At 43.7% G+C, this 27,063-nt stretch overlaps 3 protein-coding genes across 3 annotated transcripts; 2 read left to right on the top strand and 1 right to left on the bottom strand.

Annotated features, from left to right (window-relative positions):
- Positions 1–1,011: 1,011 nt before the first annotated feature.
- On the top strand, positions 1,012–11,531 carry arhgef5 (Rho guanine nucleotide exchange factor (GEF) 5). Its single transcript, XM_035429591.1, has 14 exons — positions 1,012–4,587; positions 4,880–4,925; positions 5,810–5,862; positions 6,477–6,850; positions 7,165–7,325; positions 7,544–7,696; positions 7,928–8,057; positions 8,154–8,228; positions 8,691–8,783; positions 8,939–9,081; positions 9,216–9,359; positions 9,674–9,744; positions 10,047–10,151; positions 10,457–11,531. Exons 1-14 carry the CDS (start codon positions 1,197–1,199, stop codon positions 10,597–10,599), a joined length of 5,082 nt encoding a protein of 1,693 aa, XP_035285482.1. The 5' UTR covers positions 1,012–1,196; the 3' UTR covers positions 10,600–11,531.
- Positions 11,532–12,617: 1,086 nt separating this feature from the next.
- zgc:92606 (uncharacterized protein LOC100000242 homolog) lies at positions 12,618–15,049 on the top strand. The gene is made up of 5 exons (XM_035406844.1): positions 12,618–12,830; positions 13,371–13,460; positions 13,938–14,016; positions 14,364–14,482; positions 14,584–15,049. The coding sequence occupies exons 2-5, from the start codon at positions 13,371–13,373 to the stop codon at positions 14,647–14,649; spliced, it is 354 nt and encodes a 117-aa protein (XP_035262735.1). The 5' UTR covers positions 12,618–12,830; the 3' UTR covers positions 14,650–15,049.
- Positions 15,050–19,097: 4,048 nt separating this feature from the next.
- LOC118221593 lies at positions 19,098–23,785 on the bottom strand. Its single transcript, XM_035406811.1, has 2 exons — positions 20,444–23,785; positions 19,098–20,404 (listed from the first exon to the last, which is right to left on the bottom strand). Exons 1-2 carry the CDS (start codon positions 22,265–22,267, stop codon positions 20,327–20,329), a joined length of 1,902 nt encoding a protein of 633 aa, XP_035262702.1. The 5' UTR covers positions 22,268–23,785; the 3' UTR covers positions 19,098–20,326.
- Between the last annotated feature and the right edge of the window lie 3,278 nt (positions 23,786–27,063).

Genomic DNA, 27,063 nt, shown 5'->3' with positions numbered 1-27,063 from the left:
TTCCCTCTACCTTTGCCTGTCTGCACGGTGTACCATCCAGTTTGTGTTCTCAGTCTTCAAGTAAAAGCGTGGACCTCCTTGAAACTGATAACCCCCATTTTGGTTACTTCACGCTCTCGTTCTGTGTTTGCACACTCAGTGTGTCAATCGATGTGTTAAATTCTTTTGGAGCTTCGCTGTGCATTGACTGCAGGGTTGTGCTGCAGGCCAATCTGCTGTTGTGTTTGTTTCTGTTTGGTATTTATTGGAAGAAAAAAAAAAACGCTTATCTTACAAGATAAATGAAGGAATACTGGAACTGAATACTGCAACATATTTTACAGACCTCTGCTATTCAATGTATCACTTTTGTTTTTCCATCTAAATTAATAACACTGGTAGCTTTATTTATAATGTTGCTTGCACAGGTACTGTGTGGCTGGTGACATGGGAAATCAACAACCTCAAATCATTAGGAACATTCAGTGAGGCATTAATGATCTTACCCGTAGGGTAGACGACCCATGGTTTTTACTACTCAACAATACTGTATAAATGCTTCCTTTCAGCTAGCATCACATTTACAATTTCATGAAGCACTTTAATAATTGTACTAAAAAAATCAGATATGTTACTGATGTGTGGTATGGTCTGAAATGCTTTTATATTAATTAGAACTGATCTCATTGTTAAGAAAACATGTCTTGTGACGCTGGAGTTATGTAAAATAGTTTATATATATTTTTTTTGAAAATCAAATTTTTCTTGTAGGTTCTGAAAAGCATGTTGTCATGGGAACTAAGCTACCCAACTGGACTCTACAAGTGTCCGATCGGAATGTATCTGAGAGCGGCCTTCAACGAAGGGAGCACTCTGGCCGTGACACAAGTCCTAGGACTGGGACAAAAGTGCGGGGAGAAAGAGGGGAATGGAATAGAGAAGAGGAAAGGAGGAGGGAGAAAGAAAGGGAGCGAATGAAAGGGAGAAAATGGGATGGAGAAAGAGAGGTGGCACAGGGCCTCTGGGAGAGGGAGAGAGAGAGGAACAGAGACAGAGACAAGGTGGCAACTGCACCTGGAGGGAGAGAGGGAGAGAGGGAGAGGAGATCCAAGGAGGTGAGACGAGAAGGACTGAATGGGAAAGGTATAGTGGCAGAGGGGACGAAAGATTGGAGGGAAAGAGAAGGAGAAAGAGAGGTAGGAGGTACCTTTCCGAGAATGAGGAAGACTAGCAGGGAGAGGGGTGTGAGAATGGGAAGACTTCCTGAGAACGAAGCAGAGAGAGCAAAGATGAAACGATTTGAGAGGGTAAAGGCCCTGGACATAGACGAAGTGCAACGTGGAAAAAGAACAAAAAGAGATGGAGAGAGAGACCTGAAAAAGTACAGAGAGATGGAGAGAGAGAGATGGAGGGAGCCCAAACGCAATGGAGGGGACCAGAGAGAGAAAGATGGAGACAAATTGAGGGAGAGACCTAATGAATTTGATCCTAGATTTAGAGACAGAAGGAGAGAGGAGTGGGATATGAAAGAGCCAAGAAGCCAGAGAGACAGGGGCATGGACAGCGAGGGGGAGAGGCCAAAACCTCGGCAGCGTGAGAGAGAGGTGGAGTTTTATTTACCTCAGAGAAGCAGAATAACTGAAGACAGAGGAGGATGTCCAGAAGACAGGAAGGAGCAGACGAGAGAGGGATGCAGGGACACAAAAAGTGATGGAGACAGTGATGGAGAGAAGGGAAAGGGGAGTGGCAGAGAATCAGAGAAAATGATGTTGAGCCACAAACATAGTAAAAGTGAAGGAGATAGTGAAGGGGAAAAGAATAGAGACAGACGGAGGGAGAAAGATACATACAGAGAGGCTGAACGTTATAGAGAGAGGGAGAGAGAGTTCCAGGTTGGAAAATATAGAGAGAGAGATAGACGAGGTGAGAGGGAGAAAGAGAGAGAGCTGGTGCCATACAGAGAAAAGGAGAGGTGGAAAGAGAGGGAAGGGGAAAGAGAGGCTGTGAAACCAAGGGACGAGGTAAGACAGAGAGAGTGGGAACAAGACCCAGAGAGAGGAAGAGATAGAGGCACTGGAAGAGAGAAGGAGGCCGACAGGTACAGAGACAGGGTTTGGGAAAGAAAAGAAGACAAAGAGAGGCAAGGCAGGACATGGGAAGAGACCAGCAAAAACAGTGAGAAGACTCATAAAACACGAGGGACAGCAGAAGAGAAGGTCAGAGAGAGGGAGCGGTACCCAGACAGAAAGAAAGAGGAGAGATACCTCAGATTTAATGACAAACAGAGAATGAGGGAGGTGGACGATACAGGAGAGAGAGAGAGAAACAGAGAGAGTGAGCTACAGAAGGAGAAAGTGCAAGGCAGCGAAGAATTGAAGCCTGAGATTGATGTGGAGAGAGACGGGGAGGCAGATTCCGCGGCAGAAAGATTTAGGGAGGGAGAAGGAGAGAGGGAGGGAGAATTAGAGATGGAGGGGAAGCTACAGGGAGGGCAGGAGCCAGACAGGGGGCCAGAGGCACCGGACCATCGATACATACCCAGAAAACTCTGGTTAGAACCACAGAAAGTGACAAAAAATACAGAGATGGAAAAGAAAGCAGAAATGGATGAAGATGAGGGACACAGTGGAAGGTATTTGGAGAGCAATTTACAGGAGGGTTACCATATGCAAGAGAGATGGATGGACAGAGGAGAAGGGGAAAGTGCACAGGACATGGAAGAGGAAGAGGGGGTGAGCGTCGACAGTGACAAAGAAGAGGATAGTGAGAGAGGCAAGCAGATAAAGGAGCAATTTTACGGGGATGAAGAGGCAGAGTCATTCAGTGATGGTGAGAGCGAGCAAGCTCGGCAAAGAGAAGGATGCACTGAGGATAGTGACAAAGATGTGGAGAGAGGGTGCAACAGTGACCAAGACAGTGATGGAGAAAGTCAGAGAGAGTTTGGAGGAGAGAGGGAAAGAGTGCTGTCAGGAGAGGATGGGTTCATAACTGTCTCTAGTGGTGGGGAGGAAGAAGAGTGGGATGAAGAAGATAGGTTTGAAGACTGCAGTGAATTCTGGGAAGGTGATACAGGGGGTATCCATGAAGGAGAGAGGAAGGAAATCAATAATCAGGAAGCGAGTCTGGATGAGGGCAGACAAAAAGACAGCATGCACCCAGGGAGGGAGACTACTGCAGATACCAAGGAAGAGGAGAATGAGGAGGAAGTGCCTTCCAAAGTGACAGTGTTCTGTGTAATCGGACAGACACTCCCCAGAACACGATGTGACCGTGAGGGGATCCTGGATAAGACTGGAGAGCTCAGTCAAAATCCGGACCATGACATTGGCGGAGGTGGTGGGCTCACTAATGCTGTTCCTACTGATGGCCAGACTGCGGACAAAGAGTGGGAGAAAGGAGACCAGGATGTTGAGAGTGGGCAGCCAGACAAAGAGAAAGAGACTGCAGAAAGAAGTAAAGAAAAGGTGGATGAGATTTGTACCCTCGAGGAGGAGAGCAGAGAGGAGAACCCTGGAATTCATGTCTGTGAGAGTCCGCCAGAGCGTAGTGAAACTGAGGAACGTATAAGGGAGGAGGTGGTTGATGTGTGCCCCAGAAACAGTGAGAGAGAAGGCGGTGGAAACATGATGACTGCGGAGCGTGAAACAGAGACCGAAACTTGTCAAGGGAAACAAGACGCAAAGGAGACTGAGCCACATTCACAAATGACAACTGAGTGCAGTGAGGAAAGAGAATTTGGAAGGACAGGGACTGAATCACATTCTGGGAGTAAACAAGGTGACAAAACAGATACTGAACCCATCATTCACACGCCCAATGATTTGACAAAGGCAGAAGAAGGACGCAAAGAAGACTCTGCCCCGTATATAAAGTGGGCAAAGGATATAGTGAGGGAAATCCTGGGCTCATCAGGGGACACTTTGGAAGGGATGGAATCACCACAGAGTAGAGGCCTCATTCCTGGGACGCCTCAGACAGACCAAGAGGCAGACGGTGAGAATGGGTCACCGATATATGCAACGGTCCAGAAAAAACCAGGTGCTCAGGTGTTCACGGACTCACCGGCAGAGCGGGAGGGAGATATGCCGGTGTATGCACAGATCCAGAAGCAAAGAGACAGGCACCCTGACTCACTGACAGGCAGTCAAACAGACACAGGGATGCACATGCAGATGGACAGACAAAGGGACTCTGATTCGCATACAAACACACACATAGAAATACAGATAGAGCCGGTCAGACAGAGCAGTACAGGGGAAGGCACATGGGCAGCAGCTGGACAAGGAGGCAAGACAGACAAAGAGGAGGACCCAGAAAATCACCTCTCCTTCAAGAAAATGCCCCTCTCAAAGTCCAACAGTTGTCCGAGTCCTGACAAAAGCCCAAGTTCCAGTATTATTAAGCTAGAGCATTCTAATGTAGAAAATAAGGAGGGAGCGATTGGAGCAAAAGAAAGCACCAGCAGCTTTCGAGATCAGGGAAATAAGGCTCGGGAAAGGAGGCGAGGTTTTCGAAAGACCATTGAAAAAAGTAAAGAAGAAGTGGCAGAAGAAGAGACAGAAGAAGGAGAAGGCAGAGATCGCAGGACGAGAGTGTTCGACGTGCCTGGTGAGAGAGCGAGCCCCCCGACCCCCACCCCACCCCATCCCTAAAGAAAAATGCCCCATAGCTGTACTTTTGGCTCCTCTCTTGGAGATGGGTAATTCTCTCGTGTCAGTCATCTTTTGCTCCCTATCTACCATCTTTTGGAGGAGATTTCCAAAGTTGGAGATCCCACCCCCCTGTAATGTCTTTAGGAACCACATAAAAACAAACAAAAAACCCCATAAACCTATACAAACAAATGAATGTGGCTTTGGTTTTGACAAACAGCATCGCCTGACTGTGTTTTGATTTTCAGAGGATTATGACGAGCTGAGCTTCAGCTGGAGTGAGGCGGAGCTGAGGTAAGACTGAGTTCAGTGCACAGCTGCCCTCATCATCGCAACTTAAATACAGCAGGGAAGAGATCCGCAATAAACCTGTCTCAGAACCATACCTGGGGTTGCGTCTCAAGAGCGCGTTCATGCATGTGTATCATTAAATTAAAGGTGGATGAACACAGCGTGGCAGCATATTAATATATCCTCCTGAGACACCACAGTAAAAACCTATATTTAAAAAAGTATTTTAAAAGATTTTGACACAATACACATGTATTGGATTAAAAAAAAATGTTGCAGTGAAAATATTTTTAAAAATATTTTAAATATAATTTTTATTGAATGTCCCATGCAGAGTAGGTTTCAGCATAGTAGCATATATGGTTCTTGTGACTACGACCACTGACTCATGTCCTCTACTTAAGTCAAAAATGAATTGCTGGGTCTCAGGAGGATATTGGTATATTCCACTCTCTTTGGCTCTCTGTAGTCAAATTAACTTTGCAACTTGACAGGCAACAGAAATGTGACATTACCAAGAGACTTTGTCATAGTATTATTTGAATAGTGAAATGATGGCGGTTTGAACAAGTCAAACCAATTGAGTGGAAAAGGTGTGGAATGCTTTAGGTACTGGCAATGCAAAACAATCTGATGGGATCTTGTATTGCAATGTTAGGTTTTGGTTACAGTGACAATAGTATTAGAAGCTAAATATGCACAGTCGTAACCATGGCAGTGCTACGCCGACTGGTCCTGTGTGGAATGGCTACTGTTTGCTGTATTGTGGAGCAGTGCCAGTTTTCTCATTTATACTGCTTTGGTCTGGTTAGCATAAAGATGCAGCTGAGAAGAAGTCATGGTGTCTTGTTATTAACTCTGCCTGTCTTCTGCTGTTTGTCCTCTAGGACTGTAACAGATACAATTGGGAAGATGAAAAAGAGAAACTCCAAATTCTTCAGTGAGTTTTTTTTTTAAAAACCTTTGCACCCCTATCTGTCTTTCCTCTTCTGCCACCCTCTCAATTAGCCCAATGTCACATAAAAAAATAAATAAATAAAAAAACTGTGGCATATATTTTTTGGTCTCAAATAGCTTTCCTTTCTGTTTGTATTTCAGTTGTACTTGAATCTGTGTCTCTCCCTGAAGAAATTTAAGTACTAGCCAGGGTTGCCATGCGGGTACAGATTCAAATAGGAAATGTTGTTGAGAACAAAAAAAAAAAAAAAGAAATCAAATGTTGGTGTTAAACCAAGGGAAAAAAAATAACATCACTGCAAAAAATGTAAATAAATGAAAGTTGGTTGTCAGGTGGACGTAGCCTATAGGGTTCCATACTAAATGCAACATTCTTGAAAACTATTACCACGCGGCAGAAAAAAGCTAAACCCTGACAACCCTGATGCAGGCAAAGAATCAAGGTACGGTTCATAGGCAGGTTTCTACAAGTCTGTGCCTTTCACAACCTGTAGGGAAAAACAGCTGTTCTAACTTATGACTCAAATTAGTATGCTGGGTGTATATAAGACACAGGGCCCGTGAATGAAAAACTCTCCACTTCCCTTTCTTTCACAGACTCTCAACTGTATCAGCAGTACAGCGAAGTGGCTCTGAATCGGGAGATACTGCGCCAGTCTCGCAACGACACCCTTTCCGTGTGCGAAGAGCCTCCTGCCCCTTCATCTGTGTCCCCCGTGCCCTCGCCCCCCCCTGCTCGTCGCCCCTTACCCCCCCTTCCTGCTGTGCCCCATCCCCACTCCCTTGGCCATGCTAACTCTTTTTCCAATACCAGCGCTCTGTCCCTCCCTCTCCCTCTCCTTCCACGGCCCCCCTCTCCCCGTCTCCCTAGGCCTCTCTCTAGGTCCCCCACTCTTTGGCAAGATCTACCTGGTGTGAGGAGCAGCCAGGAACTGAGTGATTTAAGTGAAGATGAGAGACGTCTGCAAGAGGTATTGAAAATAAGGATGGTAGTATGTTGTGTGGATAGTAGATTACTTTATTTCAGCATATAACCAATTCCTTCCCTTTTTCAACATTGTTTGCACACCATTGTTGAGAAAAATCTCTTATTAGCTATATATTTTGCTGGATTGTTGGGTGTTCAGTTGTAAAACTGCTAGGTTTAGCGCAGTTATGACTTAATAATAAATACCACGACAAATCTCTCTGGGATTCAATGCACAAGTCGAAAAATGCTGTACGTGTATAGGTGGCTTCTTTACAAATCCAACTTCCTGTTGCTTCTGCTTTCTTTATCCATTAGGTTAGGTTTGAGGTGGTGACCTCAGAGGCGTCTTACTATCGAAGTTTAGAGATTGTGGTCCAGCATTTTGTCAAGTCCAAAGAGTTGGGGTCCCTGCTGACAACACAGGATAGGAACTGGCTCTTCTCGAGATTAGGGGATGTCAGAGCCATTAGCCACAGGTAAGTGAACATTTCACATGATCTCCCAGGGGTTGCTTGTCACAGGTTTGCCGCATACATTACTTTGTAAAATTGCACTGCACAGAGCAATAAAGTGTTTACTGTCGTAGTGAGAATGTACCAAATTGTGCCTTTGAAACTCCTAATTCAATTGGACGTAGTAACATTATGCACTGCAGCAAATGCTATGGAAATGTTTTCATCTGTCCACTTATCAGCTTTCTGGAAAAACTCGAAGAGAGGGTGGAGAATGACATCATGCAGTTCACTGTCTGTGATATCATCGTACAACACTGCCCTCGATTCCGACTGGTCTATGTGCCCTACCTCACTAATCAATCATACCAGGACAAGACGTACCAAAAACTCATGTAAGTTCTAAGCAGAGAACTTGTGTTGGATACACCTTGCCGTCTTTGTGCTGGTATTGTGTCTAGTAAGTTTAAGAACGCTGTGTTATTAAGATTTGTACAGTGCTGATGCTCTGTAGTTTCCAGTCATCCTGTGTATTCTGTACTAGTGCTTTCTCTCGGTGCAGTGCTGATGTACTGCTGGGTCAGTGTGTGCTTTATGGCAAATCCCCTGTTCTGTTGTTCCCTCAGGGACGAGTGTCCCGGGTTCCGCCGTGTTGTGGAGAAGCTGGAGCGCAACCCCATTTGCCAGCGACTTCCCCTTCGCTCTTTCCTCATCCTTCCCTTCCAAAGGATCACACGAATCAAGCTTCTCGTGCAGGTCCTTCTCTCTCCCTTAATGATATCCATCCCTCCCTCCCTTCCTGATTAGTTTATAATGACTTGTTTGGTGTCTCTCTCTCTCTCTCTCTCTCAGAATATTGTGAAGAGGACAACTCCAAACACAGAGGAGGAAGTACAGGCCATAAAAGCTCTCAAGTTACTGGAGAAGGTGTGGTATTTCTCTTTTGCACAGGCTGTTACTGTATCAATTAGGTCAACTTACTTGTCAGCGGACTCGCAGAGCTGTCCCCAAGACATGGGTTCTTGGGGGGAAAAAAAACAGTATTTTGTTGAATTCATCAGGAGCACCAATGGGCTGTAGCTTACCAATTTATAAATGCTTGGCACATCCAACATAGCTAATACACAGGAGCTTTGTTTTGCTCCTAGAACAGCCATAGTTAAACCAGCTATTATTATTATTATTATTATTATTATTAGTAGTAGTAGTAGTAGTAGTAGTAGTAGTAGAAATAGTTTTGGTAGTGGTACTTGTGGTGGTGGTAGTTGTAGTTGTGGTAGTAGTAGTAACAGTAGCAGTAGTAGTAATAGTAGTAGTTATTCATTATTTTGCATTCAGTCTATTTGTTAGTGATGCGCCTCCTCACGTTGGCTCTCTTCCTTTCCTCAGCTGATCCAGGAGAGCAATGACAGCATCACTCAGATGAAGAGCATTGAATCTCTGGTCTGTCTGAGTGCCAAAGTTGACTTTGTTGAGTGCAAGGTGAGGATTAAGGATGAAACTGCATGACAGTGTGAGATTTGTATGAAAACTGATGTTTGGTGGGTGGATATCATTAGATAATTTGAGCGATATTATTTAGGGATTTGTTTGTTTCCTTTCGATTAAAGTTGACTGTTTCTCACCTCTTGTTTAAGACTCTTCCCCTCGTCAGCCAGTCTCGTAGGCTGGTGCGGGAAGGAGTTGTGACAGAACTACAGGACTTTGTGCTCAAAGAGCCAGAGAGGACTCTCTACCTACACCTCTTCAATGACTACCTGCTGGTCTCTCTCCGAAAAGAGTGGGTATACACAACACTGCCAGTGTCCGTTTGCCTCTAATTTGTGCCTCAACACTGATGGTATTGACCTTCTTGATTTCTCTCTCATTCTTTCTCCTCACCCTCCTCCTCCTCCTCCTCCTCCTCCTCCTCAGAGGAGGCAGGTTCACAGTGATCGACCACGCTCCCGTGTCAGAGCTTCGGGTGGAGAACTGCCGAGTGAAACTACACTCCCTGCAGAAGAACCTCTTTCGTCTCCACCTCGCGCAGAAGGCGCTGCTCTTGCGGACAGAATCACAGTACGAAACCTGCGCCCCTCGTCCTTCCTCAGTCATTCAGTAGGGCCTTTTCAGGAAATAAGTTCTCTTATTGTCATCGTTTGAGTTCCCTCATAGACACTTGGTAATATCTGGGCAATATTGTACCGTGCATGGAAAAATTAAGAGATATCCCTGTGCTTACTCCGGGGTGGTGGATGGTAGAAACCTGCTTGTGTGAGTCATCTCATGCCGTGAGTGAGACAGGTGTTTTGAATAGTCATTTATGTTTTCTGGTCGGGTGGCCTCTCACTGGCTATGGTCCATGCTCACCTTGGCTTCTCTCTCTCTCCCAGGAGTGACAAACTGCGCTGGATGTCGGCTCTCTCACGCCCACATCCACAGATAGATTTCTGTGCAGCTCAAGGTGTGTCTGTGCCTCTGTGGCCCAGGTTTATTCTTGCCACGGCATGTTTTGCCTTTAATTTTGACTAACCTACTTCAGGAGGTGTAGCATTTCCTTGTTTTTGATGCAACGTTATGAGTATGACAGTTGCTGAAGTTAATGACGAAATGTTAAGTAAGATGAAGGTGAACGGTAATCTTGTGCTTGAGTTCATTTCTCAATGCCTGAATACAATTTGCATGACGTTAAGTTTCTTGGTGTCTATATTATACATGAATGTACCAAACTCAGATGCAATTGATCTTTCTCTCTCCTACTCGTAGACTTTATTCAGGTCCAGTGCATCAGAGCATTTGTTGCCCAGCAACCAGATGAGCTGAACCTGGAGAAAGCAGATGTCCTCCTGGTTCATCAGCACAGCAGTGATGGTATGGACAGCTTGCATGTAACACTGGGGCAAACAAAAGCCAGAAGCATGCAAGAAATTGCTAAAGTAATTGGCTTTATAGCAGGCAAATAAAGGAGTCTTTTTTCCCACAACCTGGCAAGTTCTTTTTCTATACTGAAACTAAACAGCTCCCCATTTGTTCCCAGTTCTTGGGCATATTCATTCTTTGACGGCTTCAGCCAACTGGAAAAGCGTGAAGTTCTCCAGAGAAGCAGGTTTCAAAATAAGAAACAAATGTATTTATTAGTTTTGCATATTTTATTTCTCTTCTCTTTGGTTTTTCAGGCTGGATTGAGGGAACAAGACTGTCAGACCGACAAAGGGGCTGGGCTCCAGATTCTCACCTGGAGACAATCACCAGTGAAAGAGCCAGACAGCGCAACCTGCTGGACACTCACAAAATTACTACAATCACTGCAACCTACTAAGGGCAAAATTCAATCTATGCGCATGAGAGAAATGGAGTGGGAGGAATATCAGGTTCTCATTAGATCTGGGGTTTTAATTTATCTGTTTAAGCCAATGATTTGATCAAATGAAAATCCGCTTGTCTGATTAGGCCAAAACCTTTGTCCTTGCTGTCTAAATATTGTAATACAAAACGGAAGCTCCTGGATGGTGGCTGTCCTTGAGCAGAGCTATTCACTCCTGCAGTGACCCTTGTCTTTGTGCACGGACTTTGAATGACAAACTGATATCAAGAAATAGTATTAGTCTTATTATGTGTGACTGTTCCCTGACAGGAGTTACATATAGCATTACTATTTTAGCACAGATTAACAATAATAATTCAGTGCCATTCGATAGTAAAACCGCAAGGTCTTGCTACTGTATGCTAGGTTTTTTTCTGGTTGAGCTTTGTTTTAATATTTGTGAATATTTCTTATATTCACAGATTAATGCATGATAAAATGAATATAAACGTATTGCCATATTTCCTAACAGTATAGTTATGATCAGTGAGGTACCATATGGTAATGGAAAGTGTAGTGTATATATTCTCTATTATCTACATATCAGTATATTGTCAGTATGTTGTAAAACTGTGAAAAATCAATACATCTCAAATTCATGTATATATTTATATCCAGAATTATAGAAGATGAGAGGGAATATGTGCAGTTCTATTCTGAAAATCTAAATGATCAACTTGTTATTGTTTATATTGTCAAAAGAATTGTTTAGGAAAATAAAAAGATGGTTATGTGCAGACATATATGAGATACATTGTACAATTTTCAATAGGATTGGATTTATATATCTTTAAAAAGTGTTCTATGATTTTTATCATAAGAAATGTATGTCATGCATACGTTTCCTTGCCAACAAGGAAATATTCTGCAATAAAATTTTAATAGAACGTACCTGGCCTCATTGGAATAAACTACGCTCACCACAAATACAGGTGGGCCCCGTGGGTGCAGGCAGCCATGTCATTAAGCCACTATGATAGGAAGCCCCACCAGCAAAACACATCTGCAATCTGCTGCATTACAGCATTAATGCCTGATGTATCCAGAAGCCACCAATTACTGCCAATGAGAGATAAACCTTTACTCTGACTGTTGCTAGCTCTCATGTAGTAATTACTGTGATCACTTCACTGGCTATTAGCAATAGTTTGCATCAAGTTAAAAACCTAGGTGCTGGCCTACAAGTCAGCAAATGAAACTGGTCCACCATACCTCCAACCAATTGTCAAACCTTACACCCTGGCCAGATATCTCCGTTCCACAACCTCGAGGCAGCTGGCTCTCCCGTCTCTCCCTCCTTGCATAGTTGTTTCTCCCAGTCACAATGCATGTCTGTGACATGAGTAAATGTGCCTTGGCGCCTGTGCCCTTGGCATGGTTTTGGGTGACTTTAACCAAACGCTCAATTATTAAAAAGAATAATGGAATACGAAAAATAATGCACTTAAAAGAACAAAAAAGATGTGCTGATTAAAGCTTTGAAAATCCATTATGTATAAGTTTTCCAGGCTGTACCACCCATTATTTTACTTGCCATTTTACTCGAAGTGTTACTAGTTATCACAGCATAATTGAACAAGAGACAATATTCACCTGATGTTTAATAGGATATGCATTTAATGAACGCATACAGAAAAAGATTGCAAACTATCAGGCTCACAGTTCTGAAAGTACAGCGACCTCTCCAGTCCGTGAGCTATGACACGTAACACAAGAATGAGATTTTAGGACTGTTATGGCAATCTTACACCATCCCCGGCCCAGTTTCCTTCCATGCGATTGGTTTAATTCATGTCACTTTGCTGTTTCAATGTACAGTCAACGAGAGTGAGGCGGTACCAATGCGAGAATGACAGCGCCTGTAAACCAATAGAAACACTGTCAACAAACACATTGACGCCCATTTTGTCCCACTGAATGGACAGTGATAATGCCAATCAACATACAAGCTGTTCATTTGTGAAATTTTCTTCGAATGGGCGTTGGGTTATTTGTTGTTTATTCTGTGGAAGACGTAGGTCAGTCGACATTTTAAAAATAGATTGCAATGTAAAACGGATTGAATTATTACGTTTGTGTTTGTGTGTTATTTTGCGGTATAATTTCCAGAGTGTGTTTTCTTCAGCCAAGATTCGGAGGAAATCTGACTTCCATTTACCGTCAGTTTTTCTGCATTGTTCCCAAAGGTGGGTTTTCACACGTCAAGCTACCTAGCTAATTTACTAGTTCTCTACACGAACGTTGGATTTGATTATTTAGCTAGTGGCTAAGTGTCGTAGTTAAAATCACACAATATGAGTTGGCATGTAAAATAGTCAGATTAACTGTTTAGCTAGCTATGTTTCGATGGCTATTTAGCTATTTAGATAATGCTAACGGTCCCTTATTGCACGCGCAAGCTCATGTAGCGTTAGCTACATAGCCAACAACAGGCAACGTTGCACCATCACACGTAGTCATTATTTACTGCTAGTTAATTTGACACGTAAATAAATATGAGCTCTAGATCGGCAATACTGAACAATAAATTGTCGGTGCCCACGCAGTATTTATCCGTTCCACCCGTCTGTGTGTTGTATAGCATGGAATATTGATCGCCTTGCTTGGCAAGAAAAACAGTAGAGACCAGTCAAGCTGTGCTACACTCTGTTTTTATTGTCAGTAGGTTAATCTTAGGCAGTTGTTCAGTAAGTGTATATATGTTCACACCCTCCATCTATCTGCAGATGAACAGTCATTATCAACGTAGTGTTCCTCTGGAGGTGAGGAGAGCGGAAGGGGAGCGAGTCCGAGCAAAACATCCGGACAAGATACCGGTCAGTCCTGTCAATACTGTCCTCGAACCTTGTTGTTGGGCCTTGTGTCATGACAAGGATTCCATTCTGCCGGCCTTCAGAAGTTTTTGCGGATTTTAAATTTTTAAAAATTTTAAACTCCCTGTACTCATGCACATTGGCTTTTTATATGCTTCTTATGTGGACTGTACAAGCCCTAGTAGTCGTCTGGTCTTTTTGATGTTTAAAATGAAAGTTCCCTTTAAAGTACCTTGTTCCCTCTGATCTAATGTAATGTAAAATGTAAAGTTCTGAAGAACAAATGATTGAGTAATCATAAAGTCATATGGACATTTAGGTAGTTTTCTTCCTGCCGGTACCATCTTAATATATGTGTGTTTGTGTGTGTGTGTGTGTGTGTGTGTGTGTGTGTGTTTGTTCTATTATGTCCTGATCCATATATTTAAAAACAGTGCAGATAACACTGTAGTATTTACGTGTTGGTGTTTCTTTAATTAGATAATTGTGGAGAGGGCTGCCAGATCAAGAGCTCCTGACTTGGACAAGAAGAAATACCTTGTTCCCTCTGACCTGACTGGTGAGTCAAATTGTCTTGCCCGTGTGTTGTTCGCTGCATGCACAGTAGTTCTGTGTAGCTTTTGCATGTTCAGACTCTTTTACAGTCTAACAGTGATGTCAAGAGAGACAACAATAAAGAGTATGTGACTGTGGGCAGATCAGGGGGTGGGGGGGGGGGGATTAAATAAAGTACACTTACTCAAGAAGGCGTAGACATTAGTGTTCAGTTGTGAAATTGCTAAATCATTGCTTGTTCCTTGAATTCTGCGTTCCTTGGTACTGGGTGAAGCAAAATGAAAGCTAAAAAAAGTTTTAAGTTTTGTTCTGAATGTCTAAACCCCCATTCCCCCCCCCCCCCCCCAACAGTGGGTCAGCTGTGCTTCCTGATCAGGCAGCGGGTGTCTATGCGGCCAGAGGAAGCACTTTTCTTCTTTGTAAACAACTCCCTTCCTCCTTCAAGCTCCCCTCTCTCTGTGGTCTATGAGGTAAGCCTGTGCGACCACCCTGATCCTGCACAGCTGATGCTAATGTACGTTTTCACTGCTGACTGCTCGCCACATTGACCGTCCGTGCCTGTGTCTCTTAGGAACACCATGAAGAAGATCTTTTCCTCTACATGACCTACAGCAATGAGAGTGTCTATGGAGCCTGAGAGAGAGAGAGAAAGAAAGAGAAAGAGAGAGGTGGGTGGGTGGATGGGGAAGGAGGGGAAGAAAAGGTAGAGGGGTGTTGGAATTAAAAGATAGCGAGACACTAATTTTTTTTATGTTTTACCACTATTATTCCACTTGAAATAAGTATCAACATTCTCCAGAGACTGGGAGACATTAAAGGAAATGGGGTTAAGAGTTAAGTTGTTTAAATGTTTCATTGTGTTGGAACAATAATTATGTGTTTGAAAGAGAAACAGAAAAAATGGGGATATGGAGGGAAAGTTTCAGCGTTGCCTCATCAAGTCATCTTCCTCTCTCAAAGTGAGTCATCTGTATTTAATGCAAATAGTATTTTTTGTAAAATAATGTTTTTGTGGAAAATAAAATATTGAAAGTATAGACTGTGCAGGACTGCTCATTGTTTGTTGTACTATGTGTATTAGTCCATCTTCTCACTCTATTCTTGTTTATTTTTATTTTTTAAATCTATGTACAAATTAGGTGCCCAACATGGGGCTGTACAGTTCCCACCCTAATTTGATATGTCCAATTTGATGTGCAGACTCCATTTTTGATTTTGCGAGTGTAGACATCCACGGTTCTCCTCGAAAACATGTGGTGTTGCACATCTGCTTCTGTTCACATCGCAGACTACAGCTAAGCTCGCACAGAGTCGGAGGAAGACCTTTAATATGGGGCTTTAGTATGGAGAGCATGGGCGTCTGTTCGACCAGTGAGGGTCGCTAAATGGCGATAAAATGTGGACCCCTAACCAACAACCCTCCCATTCCCTGGGTGAAGCAATCGGCAATTGCGCATCACCCTATGGAGCTACCGGCCACGGTCGGCACTGACACAGTTTGATCCGAGACCGTGTGGCTCATTAATGCACCATAGTTGGGTGCTTTTCTCACTGTGCGTGTGTGCATATATACGGTGTGTGTGTATATATATATATGTATATATGATTGACAGAGCAATCTGTTGGATCAACCTTTATTTTTTTATTTCAACCTTTATTTACCCAGGGTAGGTTCGCTGAGCACGGATGCTCTTTTGCAGGAACGCCATGCTTCACACTCATACACATTCACACCTGGGAGCTGCCCAGTACAACCACAATCCTCTATTGTTGGCCACTGAGCAGCTCCACTGGAAGGAGAGAACATTTTTTGGCCAATTAAATCAGGGGATGATTAGGCAGCAAGTTTTTGCGAGAGCCAGATCTGGGAGATTAGCCAGGACACCAGGGAACCCCCTACTCTTTGCAAATAGTGTCATGGGATCTTTAATGACCACAGTGAGTCAGGACCTTGGTTTAACGTCTCGTCCGAAAGACGGCATCTCCTACAGCACAGTGTCCCCGTCACTGCGCTGGGGCATTGGGGTTTTTATTTGACCAGAGGGAAGATTGCCCCCTGCTGGCCCACCAACACTACTTCCAGCAGCAACTCAGTATTCCCTGGTGGTCTCTCATCCAAGTACTGACCAAGCCCACAGTTGCTTAGCTTCAGCCAGTCGGCAGGAGCAGAGTGTGTGGTGGTATGGCTGCTTTTATCAAATGTACAACTCAAAATCAGATTAAAATGAGGACATTTATTAATTTACAACAAATATTCATGTCTAATCTAAAGATGAGGTTCAGCTACCTTAAATAAAGAGAAAATGTTATATACATGGGAAAGTTAGAATCACAAAAGAAATGAATAAAAGAAAATACCAAATCACAGCTTATTTCTTCCCAAAATATTCCCAGGAAACCAAGATCAAAGTCCTAAAACCAAAAGACAGCTGAATATTCCAAAAAGCCATGGATGAAAATGTAAAAATGCCGGGTAAGCTGTAAGACAAAAATGTATCTTACTCTAACACTTGCTCTAACTAGGTAAAGAAAAGTCTCCTGTTTGTAAGCAGTTCTACGAGGGAGTGGGCATGGCTGAGGGAGAGGGGGTCAACCTGGCTGCATTAATTTGGTGAGGTGTGAAATGTGGGGGTGTGGTTGCAGACAGGGACTGCCTTGTCTGAAAATGACCAAATTTACATATTAAAGTGGCCTTTGGAAACAGGGCTAAGCACTGTGATAACATCAAAAGATTCTTGGTTTTAAGCTGTTTGTAAAAAGATCAAATATGACTATGGTTGGAGGTATTGCAGCTCAGCTATCAAAAAAAGAAGCGTGGAAGTTTTTCAACTATTCCCAAGAGATGGAATTTAGTAGACAAATAATTGTTGAACTTGTTGAACAAAACCAAATCATACCAAGTTGGTTTCTGCTTTAACTGAAACTAACTAAAACTAACTCGGACGGAGTGTAGCACAGTGGGTAAGGAACTGGGCTTGTAACTGAAAAGTTGCAGGTTCGATTCCCGGGTAAGGACACTGCCGTTGTACCCTTGAGCAAGGTACTTAACCGTAATTGCTTCAGTATATATCCAGCTGTATAAATGGATACAATGTAAAATGCTATGTTGTGTAAGTTGCTCTGGATAAGAGCGTCTGCTAAATGCCTGTAATGTAATGTAACTCAAAAAATGGAGATTTCAACTATCAGAACTCAGCAACCATTATCTGTATAGACATTAATATTTTCACTTAATGATGAAAATTTTTTTAATATTGCATTCAAATTTAAAAGGAATAAGGATTTTTGTGCAGCATACTGCCATGCAGGGGGTCCTGTGTCTTTTCTGGGAGGTGATAAAGTCATAAAACTCTCAAAGGAGAGATGGCTCTCCAGGACGCCCCAGACTTATATAGAGATAAGAGCTGTAACCTGGTTAATTGCCCCAGTTGGTGGTAGATGGGCAGCGTCACAGCGGGGATCTGAAGGACGTTGCCGTGGACACACTCCTGAGGAAGGTGCCACACCCTGGCGGCATGGGTGGAAATGAGGTGAGGTTGCCCGCTTGCAGCATCTCCTGGGTGGCTTCCACCTGCTCCGACAGCGCAACCAGGTCACTGGGTTGGGCCGGGGCGTGTCCATGGCGACGTCCACCAATGCCGCTGTGACGCTGCCCATCTACCACCAGCTGGCCCATCTACCACCTGTCCCTCCGGTGCTGTCCATGATGCTACGGGCTGGGCCGGTGAGTGTGTGTGCTCTATTTTATGTCATAAACCATATATTTAAACACATTGCAGGTAACATTGTAGTGCTTACCTGTTGGCGTTTCTTTAATTTGATTATTGTGGAGAGTGCTGCCAGATCAAGAGCTCCTGACCTGGACAAAAAGAAATACCTTGTTCCCTCTGATCTGACTGGTGAGTCAAATTGTCATGCCCGCATTCTTCCCATGTTGTTCTCAGTGTGCATTATAGCTCTGTGTAGCTTTTTCATGTTCAGACTCTGCTACAGTCATCATCACAGATGTATTGTCATAGTATTTTGTTTAATGTAAATGCCGAGGTATGCATTGTAAGGACTTAAACATTGTGAAGATCAACTGGCCCCTCTCAACCCAAATGATATTTTATGCTGTGCTGCTTCTCCAGGAACAGCACTGCATCAAATGATTTGGCAATCGCTGCATAATAGCTGTCCCATTCCCAGAGGGCAAAGCAAATCTGGGTAAAAAAGCAGTGAGGCCAAGAGAGGCTGTCGTGTCTAGGAAACGACAGAGTTCCACGCCAATCGCCAATCTGTAGAAAACAATTTCAGGAGGGAAAAGACACAACAGCAGCAAGCTCTTCAGAAAGTTTAGACTTTATTGCACAGGTGCACAAAGCCGGATCAATTCAGGGGAATTGAACCTCGATTGTCAGTTTTGCATACATTTTATACACAATTTGTGCCCACAACCCCCCTTTAACACATTTCTAAAAATATCAGCCCTCTGGTCTTTTCTGGCACAGCAAGGAGTTTCACTTTCCTGTTCGTGGGTCAACTTGACCTTTTTGGCATAAAGATGATTTTCGGTCCTTATGATGTTCTTACTATTCTTATCATAGTGGACAGGTGCCCCAAAACTGATTTTTAGTTCTATTGATGTCTTGAATTAGTCTATTGATGTTCTTAATTAATCTTCATCAGTGGACAGGTACTCCAATTTTTCCTTACTTTGTACTTTCCCACTTACGCATACACCACGTCATTGCTGTCTGTATTTTTCCAATTTTCCCTTACTCTGTACTTTTTCACTGTGCATACACGTCATTGCTTTCTGTATTTTTCCATTATACATACAAGTTCACAGAGTTATAGCCTCCTGTACCTTTTTTACTTTATTCAGGTTACACATGGGTCACTGTAAAGTATTAGTTTTCTAGCATATCTATTTGGCACTAATTTTCTGCTGAGTAAGTATGGTTTTTTTAAGCCTTCTGCGTTTGCCTTTTTTCTACAGTGGATACTGTGGTTTCTTGCGTTTCCATAAGCTTTGCTGCAACTACTGATATAGAGTTATTGGATTACATATTGATTATATTAGTATATAGTTATACATGTGATATATGAGTGTATATAATTTTTATCATGAAGCATTGAGAGTTTGGAGGAAACAGTCTGATCAACATTGACAGGAATACCCTTTAACAAAAAAAACTTTAACATGTGACTTCATCACAATCATGGGGAGTCTCAAAATTCTCCTACATTCCCCCCTTTCGGGGTCAAACCTCATGGCCCCGAAAAACACCCCTCGCTGTGTTCTTATTCTCAGCGTCAGACAGTGTCGGGTGTGCACCACCCCTGTATATTATGTTGGGTGCCTGCGCATCCCCTGCTGCCATAGCAGCATCCAAATGTATCAGATTCCTCAATGTAACGTTGTTCCCATGGTTCCTCCAACACTCTCTCCAGTCGCAAAATTTGATTATACATATCAAAGCTGTATATATTATTCTAAGTGACCCAACAAAGTTATTATACACAATTTCTTAACACGTTGATTCGTAGCACGATGTGTTGCTGCAGTCCTCATAGGTGGTAGGTTCCTGGTATATCTTCCCATCCAGAGTACGCGGTCTGCGCGTCACTCCACTGGAAAGCCGGCCTGCGATTCTCGCACTGGACCCGCAGGGGCACTGTTGGTGCTGTTGCTCCCTGGGCTGGTGTCAGCGCACGCAGTCCCTCCGCTCTCCCCGTCTTCTGAGAGCAGAGCTGCAGCTTCTTCCTGGACACCTTGTGTCCCCCCTTTTGCCCCCCTTATGTACTGTTCTTTTGTATCTGCACATAGTATTAAGTCATCAACATATTGCAACACCACACTTTTGAGATTTCTCGTTTTGTACCCTCTTCCCACGGTACCCTCACCATTTGGGGCTTTCCCCACATCTGAGCATTTACCATAATTTTGATCATTGTTTGATCTGCTGTGCACCAAATTAAAGAATTTTCTGTTGGCCTGAACTGGAGCTCTTCTGCTCTCTTAACCATAGGTCCTAGGTCCTGAGCTTGGTACCCTGGATTGACTTTTAACGTTATGTGTGGGGCCGCACGTTCCCCCTGAAACATAAAAATTCTGTTGGTTCCAATTTCTATTTTGCATGTTGTTATTCTGATTCAGCTGCCCTTTCCACTGATTATTTTGACCACCATTCCCTGGTCCTCCCCCCCTTTGATACCCACCCGGTTGGGTGCCCCCCCCTTTCATATTACCTTGCATGGCCACTGGGTGAGGGATGCCAGAGAAGTCGTAGACCACCGTCGGCTGGGGCACCATCCGGCTGCTCCGTGGTTCAGGCGGGGGGAGTGGCTTCAAAGTCAAAGAATTCATTGTCCATATTCTGTATTTTCACCGATGCCACTTTTTCCGCCTCTTTTTCTTTGGCTCTCAGCTCCTTTATTTCTCTCGCCTCTTTTTCTTTGGCTCTCAGCTCCTCCAGCTGCAACTGCAGTAGCTTCCTTTGAATGTCTTTTGTTTGATCTTCCAGCTTTTTCCCCTCTTTCCGCTGCCTGTCCACAGCGTGCACCACGTGATCCACAAACTCTCTGTGTGTCATGGTGTTCAGTCCCACCACCTCATCGAGGCGGCGCCCCACTTCCGGTGACATCCCCTCCCGGATGGCTTTGCGGAAGAGGGTGGTCATTATGGGATCTGCCTGTACGTCCTTTTCAGTTAACAATCTCCACCTGCGCAACTGCGTGTGGATGTATGTTGCCGGTGGTTCATTGTCTTTTAACGGCGGTCCCGTTAAGGTCGTTATGTCCGGTCGTGCGGGATACAGGGTTCGCAGAGCAGTCCAAACAACCCCACGCACGTTATCAAACGGCCCACCGTCCACTGCTGGAGACTGCGCATGGTTTCTGTCAAAGCCAGCCTGCTCAAATATGTCCAGCATTGTTTCCATCCCCACAGCCTTTCCCAGGAGAGCCTTCAGGTCCCCCACAGCCAGGATCCGGCCTGTCGTCTCCTCCTCCAGCACCCTGATCCAGTGGCTTGCTCCATTCTGCAAATCAGGGAGATTGGTTATTACATTCTGCATATCTTGGGTGGACCAGGGAATGTATCGGGGTACACCCCCTTCCTTAATCAACAATGGTGCTATAGTATTGGGTTTACTAGCATTATGGCTATATCCTTCTGCTGCTGGGTTACGCCGGGTTGGCGGCCTTTCTCTTGTGTTTTGATATCGCCCAGCTAAATCTCCTCCCACCTGTGCAGGCCCCTCTCCCCCGTCTGACTCTTCTGCCTCACTATTGTTTGTCTGGCATGCCTCATTGTCGCTCGCCTCACTTTTTTCTGCTGGGGAGAATTCCTCCTCCCCTTTATTGTATTTATATTCTGCTTGGGCGATTTGCTTTCTATTTATAGTGTCTTTCGTCAAATATGGCTTATGTTTTTCTCGGGACTCTGTTCTCTTGGTAATTTTTGGCTTCAGCTCTTCCCATGTGTTATACGGGAGCTTTTCCCATCTAAAATTTCCCCACCCCGCAGTTTCGCATTTTTTAGGTGTTTCCTCGTCCCTTTTTGACCCCACCTGTTCAGGCTTTTGGCATTTTTTAGACGCTTGCTGTTTTTTCTCAGTGTCTCTTATCTCTTTTGCCTTTTTTATTAACCGGCTATGGTATTCATCATACTGGTTATATTTTTCTTTTAACAGCTCTTCTAACTCCTCTACCTCCTTGTATTCTCTCCTTAGCTCTGTTACCCTTTTTTCTATTTTTTCCTTTTCTTCCTCGAGCCGCGCTCTCTCTATCTCGAGCTGTTCCTCACTTTCCTCATGTTCTACCCACCCTTGTATCTGAACCTGTCCTTTTACTACTGGACACACTGTTACTGCAGATGTTACCGGGCCTATTGGGTACACGCCCTTCTCTTTTATTTCCGCATGTCCTGATGACTGCGGGGTATACGGAGGGGGGGTCATTTCTTCACTGCGACCCCCACTCATTCCTACATATTTTTCTAGGGAAGCGGACCTAAACCATCCTAAAATTCTTTTTTCCTGTTCTCTTTTTCGCTTTCTTTTTTCTGACTTGTCTCCTGTTCTATAATTTGCTATTAACCCTCCCATCTGATCACATATTTCTCTATCAAACGTACCCTCTTTAGGCCATTTTGTCACCATTCTTTTAGTTCTTTTTTTCCATTTTCCTGATATATGTTCTATCTCCTTTTTACAATTAGGATATTTTCCCGTGATTATTTCAACCGGCGTTTTCTCTCCTTTTTCCATTATTTTATGTTTACTTTATACTTTTATTTTATTCTCCTATTTAAAGATTTATATATATTTAACCTTTATTTTATACCTTCCACACACTTCACGTTTCTTTACGTATTTTCCCCCTTTTTCCTTTATAGTGGCACATACACATAAATCACAATTTTTCCTTAGTTGCCTCAATACAACGTTAGTTCCGCGCAAGCACAAGCATCTAATCTAAGCATAAACACAGTTTAACAATATTTTACCTTACCAACAATAGTTTTTCTCTTACTTTATACCTCACAGGACAGTGTTTTTCCCAAACACGCTTTTACCAGAGCTCTTGCAGGTGGCTTTTCTTGGGTTTCTCTCCTCCCAAGTCTCTGGTACCTCTTTTTAAAACAACAGCAACAGTGTAAACCTTCAGCAGCAAAAATATATTCAAATATTATTCCTAGTTCCAGTACACTTTGCAACAAACAACAGCAACAGCGAAAACCTTCAGCAGCCACAATGCATTTAAACACTTATCCTAGTTTCAGCACATTTTGCAACAAACAAAAAAAACATATATTGTCCTGTTCTTATACCACACTCAATTCACTCACGGTTCGTAGCGCACGTTTCTGAAGAGCTCGCTGCTTTTCTTTCACTCAATTTTCGGTGTTAGTGTCCGGGTTGGTTTTACGAAAGGATGGTACCTTTTTCGTATCCCGGACGAGCCCCCAAATGTCGTGTCTAGGAAACGACAGAGTTCCACGCCAATCGCCAATCTGTAGAAAACAATTTCAGGAGGGAAAAGACACAACAGCAGCAAGCTCTTCAGAAAGTTTAGACTTTATTGCACAGGTGCACAAAGCCGGATCAATTCAGGGGAATTGAACCTCGATTGTCAGTTTTGCATACATTTTATACACAATTTGTGCCCACAACCCCCCTTTAACACATTTCTAAAAATATCAGCCCTCTGGTCTTTTCTGGCACAGCAAGGAGTTTCACTTTCCTGTTCGTGGGTCAACTTGACCTTTTTGGCATAAAGATGATTTTCGGTCCTTATGATGTTCTTACTATTCTTATCATAGTGGACAGGTGCCCCAAAACTGATTTTTAGTTCTATTGATGTCTTGAATTAGTCTATTGATGTTCTTAATTAATCTTCATCAGTGGACAGGTACTCCAATTTTTCCTTACTTTGTACTTTCCCACTTACGCATACACCACGTCATTGCTGTCTGTATTTTTCCAATTTTCCCTTACTCTGTACTTTTTCACTGTGCATACACGTCATTGCTTTCTGTATTTTTCCATTATACATACAAGTTCACAGAGTTATAGCCTCCTGTACCTTTTTTACTTTATTCAGGTTACACATGGGTCACTGTAAAGTATTAGTTTTCTAGCATATCTATTTGGCACTAATTTTCTGCTGAGTAAGTATGGTTTTTTTAAGCCTTCTGCGTTTGCCTTTTTTCTACAGTGGATACTGTGGTTTCTTGCGTTTCCATAAGCTTTGCTGCAACTACTGATATAGAGTTATTGGATTACATATTGATTATATTAGTATATAGTTATACATGTGATATATGAGTGTATATAATTTTTATCATGAAGCATTGAGAGTTTGGAGGAAACAGTCTGATCAACATTGACAGGAATACCCTTTAACAAAAAAAACTTTAACATGTGACTTCATCACAATCATGGGGAGTCTCAAAATTCTCCTACAAGGCAACAATAAGGAGTACGTGACTGTGGGAGGAGGTGGGAATTAAAGAAAAGGCACCTACTTATGAAGACTTAGACATTAATGTTCAGTTGTGAAATTGCTAAATCGTTTCCTCTGGTGACTTCTGTATTCCTAGTTACTGGGTGGAGCTAAATGAAATGAAACATTTACGTTTTGTTCTGAATGCCTATACCCTCATTCTTCCAAAGGATATTCCCTCGTTTGGAGTTTTGATGATGGTGGTGGAGAGCGCTATGTATTAGCACATTGGTCCAAAATCTCCCATAGGGGTTCACTTGAGATCTGGTGACTGCGAAGGCCGTAGCATAGGATTCACATCATTATCAGGTAACCCGTGTAGAAATTACAGGCCATCTAATGCATAGTCCCCCAAAAATGGGGGTCAATTGGCTGCTTAGTCTCTTGGCCAGCTGTGTGTTGTATCATTAGTCCATACCCAAGAAAGCTTGGTGGAATACAGAGCCAAAAGAAAAATATGTCTTTGTCCCAAACAAAGGCACTCTATGACGACTTTAAGATTATAATTTGCCCAATTACTTTTAGTCTTGTAAAATGTGGAAAATTTATATAAAAAGTCCTACACAGATCACCCAAAATGGATCTAAGTACCCTTAAATTAAAGCTGACAGTCTGCACCTTATACCTCATATTCATTGTTTCATTTGAAATGCGATGTGCTGGAGTACACAAAAAAAGCAAAAATTGTGTCATTATTCAAATACTTATGGACCATAATCATTTCATTTTACAATAGATTTTCAAGCTGCTGCAAAGGGTTTATTTAATTTTGAGAGAAAGCTATTTCCAAGCGGTCCTTAAGTTTATAAGGCTCAGCTTACTGTCAATGTTATGGTGACAGGCTTGTCTTATCAGACTATGGTCACACGTGTTCTCGAAGAGGAATTGATGACTGCAAGATGCAGTTTTAAATGCCCCTGTTTACTACCTGCTGCAAGACTAGAAAAGCATCCATTTGTGAGAGGGACCTTTCAGAATGACTGCTGAGCAATGGGTTTCAAACAGAAAGGTACCCTTGTGTCTGCCAATCAAGGCTGGGTCCTGTACAACAGGAAAACTGGACAGTTAGATCTCATGCTGCCATCTTATCTTATCAATGGTGAAATGCAAGTATGTATGGATCTCTCCAGTGTCTCTGGGGCCTCCTGTATAACTATATTCACACAGACGTTAGTCTCGTATATCCAGACCTATCTCCACACTTTGCTTCAGCGCTGTGCCAGCGCTTTAGAAAGGTCTGGCTCAACCCATTATCATTCTGGTATAGGAGGAAAAAAAAAATTGCTCTGGCTTGTTTGCATTTCTTTAAACCAATCACAATCATCTTGCGCGGCGCTAAGCCCAGGATGCAGCGACGGTGCCCTTGCAAAAACGATAACACGCTTATCGGGAGGAGGAGGGGTTGAGAATTCCAACTGAAATAGTTGGCCAATGTCAGGCTTATACGCACAGTTTATATCCTGTGAGTCAGACTATGCAGATGTATTCATGCCTGCATATTCAGCATATTCGGACTGAAAGGGACTTTTATTGCAAATTGCGAAAGACCAACAAAATAACAGTGTCATCAAGTTAAGCAGACATTTTTAGACTTTGACCGTAATCCTGTCCACCATATCTTGGCCCATCTGGGAAGCTGATAGCTTTTCCGCTAGCAGGAGGGGCCGGATGGTATTGAACGCACTGGAGAAGTCAAAAAACATGACTCTCACAGTGCTCCCTGGCCTCTCCAGGTGTGAGTAAGCCCTGTGCATCAGGTAGATGATGGCGTCATCTATGCCAATGTGTACCTGGTGCGCAAATTGCAGGGGGTCCAGTGAGTCTTTAACCTGGGGTCTCAGATACTCCAAAACCAGCCTCTCCAATGTCTTCATGACATGTGAGGTCAGCGCCACTGGCCTGTAGTCCTTGAGAGTGCTGGAGTGAGTTTTTTTTGGTACCGACACAATGCAGGAAGTATTACATAACTCTGGCACCTTCCTCAGATGCAGAGATAGGTTGAAGAGATGCTGAAATACACCTGCGAGCTGGTCGGCGCACACCTTGAGCACCCTGGAGCTGATGTTATCCGGACCTGTGGCCTTATTAACATGGAGCTTGGAGAGCTTGCATCGCATCTGGCTGGCTGTGATAAAGAATGGGCTGGGAGGGGATGTGATTGTGCTGCCCTCAGCTGTGGCGGGCTGACCACGGTAGGGGGAGGTGTCCTTAGCGCCTATGTAGGCAGGGGGGGAGTGGAGGGGGGGGCGCTGTTGTGACTCCTGTGCTGTCCTCCGTTGCAGACGGGGGCTGTGGGGAGGGGATTTCAGCAGCAGAGGCGTGAATTGGGCAGAGGTGGACAATCCAGGTTCAGAAAGTAAAACTTCATCCAAGGATTTTGTTCCAGTCACCTGGATTTGCTAATGAGCACCATTCTTCAGCCAGGAGGTAGAGCTTAATCAGCTGGCTGAGTTCAGGGGTGGATGAAATACATGGCAGGACTTTTACTTTCTGACCCCTGGAATGTCCACCTCTGGAATTGGGCCCTCGTCAGGGGGTCAGACGCGAGTAGAGTCAAACCTGTTGAAATGTAGGTTTAGCTCATTAGCCCATTCCCAGTTCCCCACCATGGCTGGTTTTGGTTGTTTGAGTACAGTAATTCATTTCAGACCATTCCACACCTCCTTAGTACTGTTCTGCTGCAGCTTGTCTTCCAGCCTTTCCCTGTAGCTGTGTTTTGCCCTCCTTAGCTCCCTCTTCAGCTATCTCTGGACTGTCCTCACTTCCTTCCTGTCTCCTGCCATGAAAGCCCTCTTCTTCCTGTTGAAGAGGGCTTTAATGTCCTTGTTAACCCATGGTTTATTGTTTGGGAAGCAGCGGATCTTTTTAGTAGGTACAACGCTGTCCTCACAGAATTTGATGTAATCTGTAATGCAATGGGTGAGTCCTCCAATGTCCTCCCCGTGGTCCCGCAGGAACAGGTCCCAGTCTGTGGTCTGGAAACACTCCTGCAGGGTCACCTTGGCCTCCCTAGACCACTTTTTCTCAGACCTGGTTGTGGCTGACTGCTGCCGAGTTA

This window comes from Anguilla anguilla, chromosome 1, assembly GCF_013347855.1.
Source record: "Anguilla anguilla isolate fAngAng1 chromosome 1, fAngAng1.pri, whole genome shotgun sequence".
NCBI lineage: Eukaryota > Metazoa > Chordata > Actinopteri > Anguilliformes > Anguillidae > Anguilla > Anguilla anguilla.
This window is presented reverse-complemented; position numbering and strand designations above follow the sequence as displayed.

What these genes read in the sequence shown, in the direction of transcription:
- arhgef5 (XM_035429591.1), top strand. Translation starts at nt 1,197, where the DNA reads ATGAGGAAGACTAGCAGGGAGAGGGGTGTGAGAATGGGAAGACTTCCT. An exon ending in GAATCAAGCTTCTCGTGCAG is followed by an intron (nt 8,058 to 8,153) that starts GTCCTTCTCTCT and finishes TCTCTCTCTCAG; the next exon opens with AATATTGTGAAGAGGACAAC. An exon ending in CTGGTCTCTCTCCGAAAAGA is followed by an intron (nt 9,082 to 9,215) that starts GTGGGTATACAC and finishes CCTCCTCCTCAG; the next exon opens with AGGAGGCAGGTTCACAGTGA.
- LOC118221593 (XM_035406811.1), bottom strand. Translation starts at nt 22,267, where the DNA reads ATGGAAAAAGGAGAGAAAACGCCGGTTGAAATAATCACGGGAAAATAT. An exon ending in TGAGAGCCAAAGAAAAAGAG is followed by an intron (nt 20,405 to 20,443) that starts GCGAGAGAAATA and finishes AAAGAAAAAGAG; the next exon opens with GCGGAAAAAGTGGCATCGGT.
- zgc:92606 (XM_035406844.1), top strand. Translation starts at nt 13,371, where the DNA reads ATGAACAGTCATTATCAACGTAGTGTTCCTCTGGAGGTGAGGAGAGCG. An exon ending in AACATCCGGACAAGATACCG is followed by an intron (nt 13,461 to 13,937) that starts GTCAGTCCTGTC and finishes TTCTTTAATTAG; the next exon opens with ATAATTGTGGAGAGGGCTGC. An exon ending in TGTTCCCTCTGACCTGACTG is followed by an intron (nt 14,017 to 14,363) that starts GTGAGTCAAATT and finishes CCCCCCCAACAG; the next exon opens with TGGGTCAGCTGTGCTTCCTG.